This window comes from Peromyscus eremicus, chromosome 1 (genome assembly GCF_949786415.1).
Source record: "Peromyscus eremicus chromosome 1, PerEre_H2_v1, whole genome shotgun sequence".
In the NCBI taxonomy this organism is placed as follows: domain Eukaryota; kingdom Metazoa; phylum Chordata; class Mammalia; order Rodentia; family Cricetidae; genus Peromyscus; species Peromyscus eremicus.
Window position 1 is genome coordinate 137249567 of NC_081416.1, and position 8639 is coordinate 137258205.

The 8639-nt window shown below is 40.4% G+C and overlaps 1 protein-coding gene across 1 annotated transcript; it reads left to right on the forward strand.

Moving 5' to 3' along the window:
* The first annotated feature begins 2100 nt into the window (after positions 1–2100).
* LOC131902323 (zinc finger CCHC domain-containing protein 3-like) lies at positions 2101–4940 on the forward strand. Its single transcript, XM_059253328.1, has one exon. The coding sequence runs from the start codon at positions 2101–2103 to the stop codon at positions 3316–3318; it is 1218 nt and encodes a 405-aa protein (XP_059109311.1). The 3' UTR covers positions 3319–4940.
* The last annotated feature ends 3699 nt before the right edge of the window (positions 4941–8639 follow it).

Here is an 8639-nt window from a genome sequence, read left to right on the forward strand (position 1 = left end):
ATTTTTGGTATCTTTTCAACCCAGATACAGGAGGCTTTAGTTAAGCCATATGAAAAAGGCATTAAACATCAGAACATAGATACCCAAATCCTCTAAGGGTCTGTAGAAAGAGGCTACTGTATATCATTGTGTTGATTCCCAATTAATACCAGATGAAATTTCTCTGATGAGGGTCAAGTGATAACCAGATCTATCAGTTCATCACTATTTCTTCAGGACTCACTTTATTTCAATTTAACTCCATTCGAATGAAAGAAATAATATTTATATTTTTATATATTATTTATATGTCAGTTCTCTGACAATTTTTGTCTCAGTTTCTTGGTCCTTTTATGAGATTAGATCATTTATTCACCTCATGGAATTAATCGTAATCCTTGCAAGTAATTAATTTCTCCTATTATAAATAGGCCACTATAGCAAAAGTAGGAAAAAGTAGAAGACTGCTCTAAATGTGTTGCTTTTTGGCATGTAGCTCCTGACTATGACACATTTGTTCTTCCTGGAGTTATATGCAGAGCAGTTTTCATTCCTAACAGATGTAGTCATTCCCAATGAAGCTTCTAATGAGATGCCATGTGGATATCTGTTCTATGATGACTTAAGTATGTAGGATCTTCAATAATACCTTATCACCATCATATTGGGAGATGCAATCCTGGTTTGGAAAATGTTTGTGAATCACCAGTGGGGGACTATGGGAGCCCTCTTGACCAAGAAGTTAAGCAAATAACTCTTTACTGACACCTGAAAGAAAACTCTGATTCCCCTTCTTGGTCTAAGATATGCAGTTGTCACAATATCTCCATGATAAAAGTTGAACCATATCAATTACTTTCATATATGTATAAATGTTTTTGTATGTGTATGTATATGTGCCTCCTTCTGACACACATTTAGAGGTATAAATATATATGTATGTATGAAAATACATAGGCATACTTGTGTATGCACCTTTATATAGTTGAGCATTTCTCATACGTGTATTGTACTTATAAAATTTCACTCTTCTTTATTTTTCCTCCCTCATCACCATGTCTGCTCCTGGAAATTCCAAAAGAAATACTCCTTCTTAGTTAATTTATATTTTTTCATACATACGCTAATATAGTCAGAACTAAATGAAGCATTGTAGAGAATGTGGTGATGATAAATGAACATTTTTATCTTTGACCTTCTGGAATTGAAAGACCTCACAATGTCATTGTTGAAAAACCTGCTTATATCTATCTTAGCATCCATCCTTTCTCCTTAGCTTTTCTGCTTAGTGTGTTGAGCCCAGAGAATTTCCACAATGTGCTGGCATGACGATATTTTTTGTCATGCTGCTATAATTGTTTGGGTGTTTTTTTTTAATTTGGATTACATTTTTAGGTGGGTGTTCCTATTTTCTAAACATTGGCCTTTGAAATTCGGCGTCCTTAGAAGACACTTTTTCCACAGGAGGAATCCTGTTCCTTAGGATCATGAATTGTGTCTTAGCATTGAGTACCATACTTTTTTTGCCCAGGAAAAATGTTGAGCTGTGTGAATTTACCAGGCAGCTGTAGACAGAACATTGTTAAGTACATAGCAGTTTGTGAAGGTGAGAAATTTTGTAATAGTGCTGTAATTGATGTCATTTTTGGACAGTTACAACTAAAGCTACCTGTGGGTATATGGATAGATATATAGAAAACTGTTCCAAATAACGTGTCTTCGAGATGTTGCCAAAGAGGACTGTCTCTGGGTTCACTAATTCTTATCCTTATGTATCAGGCCAGGTTAATACATTGGGGATTATTTTTCCTCATTTAAATGATATATGATTCTTTTAATTTAAAAAAATGAAATATTCAGTCATTTCTGCGGGAAACAAGGATATAATACCCTAGGATATTCTAAGTCCTGATAAGCTTTATATTTAAATGCGGTGGTAAGATCAAATCTAACTTGATGTTTTCTGTAGTGTTAGATGTGATTTTGGTATGAACAGTGCATCATGGTAATGATGAGTAAAATAATAACTATACTAATGGTTCAGGGGACTGTTTCTGAGGACATAACAATGTAAAAATTACTTTAAAAAAAACCCCAGATTTTCATCTCACAAGAGGCAAGATGGCGACAGGTGGCAGAGCAGCGGAGGATCTGCAGCGGGGCCTTCTGCAGATGCCGCTCCCCCCGCAGCCTATAGCCCAGGCTGAGGAAGCCCAGGGCACAGGAGAGAAGATGGGCTGGGCGCAGGTAGTAAAGAACCTGGCGGAGAAGAAGCACGACTTCCGTGAGCAGTGGCGGGGAGAAGAAAGGGGCAGAGGTGCGGGTGGCAGGCTGGGCAGCCCCGCGGGCCTGGCCGCTCCGAACCCCGGCAACTTCCCACCTGCTGGCCGCGGAGACCCAAGGGGCTGCAGTAGAGACCCTGCGGGCTACGCGGCAGAAGCTTGCAGGATGAAGGGAGCTGGCGACGCGAATCAGAGGAAGATGGCCGAGGTGGCAGCGGCGGCGGCGGCGGCAGCGGCAGCCATGGCGTCGCCTGCCAGGCCTGGTGCGACCAAAGACGCCACTGCGGAGAGACTGCTGCAGGATGAGCCTCCAGCCGCCAGGCCGGGTAAGGGCCGCTTCCTTGTGCGCATCTGTTTCCAGGGAGACCATAGTGCCTGTCCGACCCGGGATTTCGTGGTGGGCGCGCTCATCCTGCGCTCCATCGGCATGGATCCTGGGGACATCTATGCTGTCATCCAGATCCCTGGCAGCCGCGAGTTCGATGTGAGCTTCAGATCTGCAGACAAGCTTGCCCGCTTTCTCCGCATCTATGAGGAAAAGCGGGAGCTGGACGACTGCTGGGAGAACTTTGTGGTGTTGGGGCGGAGCAAGCCCGGCTTGAAGACCCTCTTCATCCTCTTCCAGAATGAGACCGTGAATGTGGAGGATATCGTGACCTGGCTCAAGCGCCACTGCGATGTGCTGGCCTTGCCAATGAAAGTGACTGACAGGTTTGGGATTTGGACTGGGGAGTACAAGTGCCAGATTGAGCTGCGCCAGGGGGAGGGCGGATTGAGGCACCTGCCTGGAGCCTTCTTCTTGGGAACAGAGAGGGGCTACAGTTGGTACAAGGGGCAGCCCAAGACGTGCTTCAAATGTGGTTCTCAGAACCACATGACCGGCACCTGCACGCAGGACAGGTGTTTCAGGTGTGGAGAAGAGGGGCACCTGACCCCTTACTGCAGGAAGTTCATCATGTGCAACCTCTGTGGCAAGGGAGGACACATGTATGCCCAGTGTCCCAAAGCAGCTCACAGTTCCGGGGGAGATCATCTCCCTGGCATGGTGGGGTATTGAATGCACTTCTGCCTGCCTGGGTGAACACACAGCCAGCTTACCCTTCTTAAGTGCCAAAACGTTTTTTGTTGTTGTTGTTTGTTTGTTTTTGTTTTTTTTTAAAGAGCATTTTGTCTCTTTTTGGAAGTAGATATTTCTAAAACTTAACAGAGACATCTCTCTATGCCTTTTAAAACCACGTGTGCTCCTTTTAAGCTTGTTTGAAAAGGACTATTCAGAACTGTAGCTTGCAAATGTTGCCTGCCCCCTTCCCCCCGTTTTTTGCCCGTTTTACATTAGTTTTGGTACTTTTGTCAATAACTTTTCCCCCTCTGTATTTTTACTACCTCCTGCTTCATCCATGTCTCATTAGAAGATTTTTGCCCTTTGGACTGCCTTGCTCATGTTTATGCCTCAGCCCTGTGTACAGGGCCCAATGCGGGAATAGGCATTCAATCAAGTGTTTATTGAATTGAAAATGTTGTCGACTAGCTCTGTCTAGAGCCTGCCTTGTACAGCTCTCTGCTGGGCTCTTTTCGTTTGCTGCTTCTATGTGATATGAAAATTTGTGAAAACCGTGTTGCTAGAAGTATATAATCTGAATAACTTCTCAAAGGTGGCCAAGGGCCTCTCCTAGCATAAAAACCTAACGACTTGTGACAGCTCCTTTTGGCTCAGAAGCCCTATTTCTGTAGGAGTGTGGAGCCTAGGCAGTTCCGCTGGGAAAGACCAAAGCGGTGGTTTTTGTTGGATTTTCTTTGTGGGGGCTTGCTTTTGTTTTGTGTATTGATTTGAGACAGGGTCTCACTGTGTAGCCCTGACTGGTTTGGAACTGACTGCATTCCTGGACCAGGATGGCTTCAAACTGGACAGTGATCCTCTCAACTCAGCCTCCCTGAAGGATGTTTTAAATTAACCCCTTGTTTTCCAGCAGATGAAATGAATCCGAAGTTAAATGACTGGGTTAAAGTCCACTGCGGTGTGGTGCTTCAGACTGTCCACAGTAGAGTCCACTGCCCCCATGCCTGGTGCTCATCCCACTACCTCTCATACTTCACAACAGTCTCCTTGACAATGGTGGGCCAAGGAAGTTTCTCTCCAGGGGGATGTTCCCAGCATGAAGCTGAGACACCATCCCCTGAAAGAGCAGAAAGAGAAGCTTGTCTTGCCACTTCATAGTAAGGCACCTAGGGAAAGGACCAGTGAACAGACTGCAGGCTGCATGCATGCATCAGTCCTTGGAGTGAGTACCACATCTTAAATGTTCCACTGTCACTGTCAGCATTGAGAAATGGTTCCCCTCAGGAAAGAAACTTGACAGATTTTTACATTTGCACCTCTGCCTCATCTACTAGGAACCCCAGAGAAGTTAGAGAGAGAGCTCATCTGAAACTTTGGACCTCTTAATGCTCAGAAGAAAGGTGGTTTTAACCCAGAAGCATGAGTGAGCTGTAAACTGGAAAATGTTCTTGGGGAAACAGGCCAAGGGAGAGGGCCTGGGTCAACTAACTGTTATCAAGTTAAAGCGAAAGACAGTAAGCTGCTTTTTTCAGTGTTTGTCTTCTCTTGCAGTTTTGCTGTTTTCTTGTGGCTTAGAATGTAAAACAGATGTTCAGATTTGTTCTCAATAAATATTTGTCTTTTTTGCCCACGAAAAATGTTGAGTTGTGTGGATTTATCAGGTGGCCATAGACATGACATTTTAAATACACAGCAGTTTCTGCAGGTGTGGAATTTTGTAAAAGTGCTGTAAAATGATGTCATTTTGGGAGCGTTACAACTGAAGTTAACTGTGGGTATAAGGATAGATACAGAGAAAACTGTTTGAAATGACATGCCTTCAGAGATGTTGCCAAAGAAGGACTGCATCTGGGTTCAATATTTCTGAGCCTAATGTATCAGGCTAGATTAATACATTGGGAATTATTTTGCCTCATTTAAATGATATATTTTCTTTAATCAAAAAAATGAAATATTCAGTCATATCTGTGGGAAGCAAGGATATAATACACTAAGATATGCTAAGTACTGACAATTTTTTACATTTGAAGTAGGTGGTACAATCATCAAGTCTGCCATGATGTTTTTCATTGTGTTAGATGTGATTGTGATATGAATGTAATTTAATGGAATTTTGAAGTTTTATTTAGAGGAGACTCCTCAGCATTGATCATTTTAGAATTAGTTGTGATTAAAAAAAAGAAAAAAAAACAGAGACACTTGATTTATGCTTAGGTTATATTTAAGCATTCCGAAATCAGCACTGATTCATAGATATGAAAGATGCCCAGTAGGTGCTTACATTAGGGAACATCTGTGTGTTTTGACAAATATCCAATTTGGTATATTTTGCTTATTTGCTTCTAATAAGCAAAGCCTAGTAGAAGAGTGCATCAGCGATCTGGCTGCTTGGAAAGATGATTTCCTGGGTTCTAATTCCAGGAAAAAAAATATATATATATATATATATATATATATATATATATATATATATATATATATATATATATATATTTGCTTGAAAAGTCAGGCATACAGAAATCACCATCCAATCAAAGGACACGAGGCATATGTCATGTGAGTAATATCATGGAATTTCCTGGCCAGCTTGTTTGACATGTTTGTCAAATTCTCCCCTTGTGTGAAACACAATGTCAAACTAACATTGCTAAAATTCCTGTGCATGAAACTGATATTTGATTGATTTTTTAACCACCCTTGTATCAGCTCAGTGTGCCTAGAAAATTGTTTCATTATGAAGTAAACCAATGTTATACTCCATGCTGAAGAAGGATCATTGTCAGAGTGGCGTAAACTACTTTATGTGCTGATGTGAAGAGGGAAAGGCAGAATTTTGCTTGCATGCTAGCTTTGAGGGTCTGTCCATGTTCTAATTGATGGCCCCCCAGAAAAATCAACACAGGGGCTTTCTGTAAACTCAGATGTCATGCGAAAGATAGCAATTGTATGAACTAAAAACAGAATACTGATAGTGATTTTTAAAACAGTTTTCCACTAGGAGAAATGCAAAGAATTTTTGAATGTCTTTAAAATATCTATTTGTAAATAATTAATGAGCAAAGTATTTTGTGACTATTTATGGAACTTTGAATCAAAAATGAATGTCATATGCATGCGGACATATGTGGAACCACACATAAATGCATACATTCAAATAAGAAATTGTAAAAAAAATATAAGGATTACCAATATTACAATATAATACAAAAACCTCAAAATATTACATAATCATTAGGACACAATAAGACAGCATATCCAAACTGCTTATGTTCAGAATATGGCTAAATGAAACATTGCTATTTACAAAAGTAGCATCTTATTTTGGTCATTCTTGTACATTATATCTATATCTATATCTATATATATATATATATATATATATATAGATAGATATAGATATAGATATAGATATAGATATAGATATCAGACATATATTTATTGGAGTGGTAAAGTTCAAGAACCTATCATTGCAATAGAGGAAATGACATGACATATCAGAAACTGTCAGCAGCAAGCTGCAATTCTCAGCACAGAATCACAATCAGCCAGCAGCGAGCAGAAAGGGAGGGTTGCATGTATGTAGACAGGAATTTGGCTCAAGCAACGGATACATGATTACCTCCTAGTTGGCACTGGCTGGGTTTTTTTTTTTTTTATAATTGGAGTCGGAGCCCAGAGTAAATTGCATGTGTTTTTCTGTTGCGCACTTTCAATTTCGCTGCTTCAGTGGGAGCACAAGAACATTTACGTGGGAGGGAGAAATGAAACAGCATCTCTCATGGAGATCTCCATGGTTACCACAGGATTTGCCTCCTTTGCTGGAACTGTGATCATTGGCCTTATTGGTTCTTATTCCGGGCTTAATTTAAATGCACTAGTCCTTCAATCAGAGGCAAGGAGTGGCAATAAAAGTGTCTGAAGTGTAGCTTCTTACCAGTCAGGCTCAGACTATAATTCAGGACACAGTTGGTCGTGGATATAACCAAATGTGGACTCTACATTGGCCCAGAAATGACAGACTCCTCCTGACATCTACAGGAGACAGATCTCATGCAGTTTAGCAAAGTCAGGATTGTTTGATTCCCAGGAGCACAGCTCTGAGTCCACTGCTCCTGTCACCTGTGCAGCGAGTATGATCCTGCTTCTGAAGCTACAGCTTCTCTTTAAAGATGTGACATCCCAGTCTCAGTCTAAATGTGTTACATTATAGGCAAGGAAGATAATTGATTTCAGGCACAGAAAGAAAGTCCTGCTCTTTCCTATCCCATGGAGATCCACTGTGGGAATAGCTATGATATTTTCGCTTTTATCCAGTTACCTAGAGTCACTGAAAGTATCTAGCAATAACTGCACCAGACACTAGCCTGTCTGTCACTAGATGCTCTGGGCAGACAATAAAGAATTTTATTTTAAATGAAATTTACTTCTTTAATTCCTTTTGCCATTTAGGGTCTCAGAGGTACAAATTTCTAATGTTGGTGGGCATTGTCAATTCCTTTTGACACATAGAAAATCTTGTACCTGTTTTTTGTTTGTTTGTTTGTTTGTTTGTTTGCTGGTCAGCCCATTCCTCTCTATGACATCAGGTGAGGCATGAACTTTGTTGGAAATCAGTTATTTACTTGTAGTGATAGTCAGGTATTACATGGTTCCCTTGAGAGTAATTAAGAGCCCAGATTTTTTTCTCCTTGTTTTTGGTAATCTATATGTTTAGAAACTGTGAACACCTTACCTTGCGTCTGAAAATTCACATTCTGAATTTCTATGAGGGATAGGAAATTTGAGACTGGAAAACTTTGTCATTATGAAATGATCCCCCAGCTTCAAATCTTTTTAGAGCCTTTTCAACACAGATACATGAGGCTTAAGTTCAGCCACATGAAAAAGGCATTAAACATAACATAGTTACCCAAAACCTCTAAGTGTCTATAAACAGAGACCCTTGCATGTCATTGTGTTAGTTCCCTATTAATACAAAAAGAAATATCTCACACTTGGGTTAAGTGATAACCATACCTATCAGCTCATCATTATGTCTTCAGGACTCACTTTATTTTAACTTGACTCCAGTGAAATGAGGCAAATAATGGTTATATTTCTCTGACAATTCTAGACTCAGGTTCTTGGTCCTTTTATGAGTGTAGCACATTTATTCACCTCATGGATTAATCGTAATCCTTGCAAGTAATTTATTACTTCTATTCAACCTGGGCCACTATGGCAAAAGTAGAAAACACTAGAGGACTATTCAACATATTTTACGTCATGTTGTTCATGAGCATGAGACATTTTGTTCTTGCTGGAGTTATATGCAGAGTAGT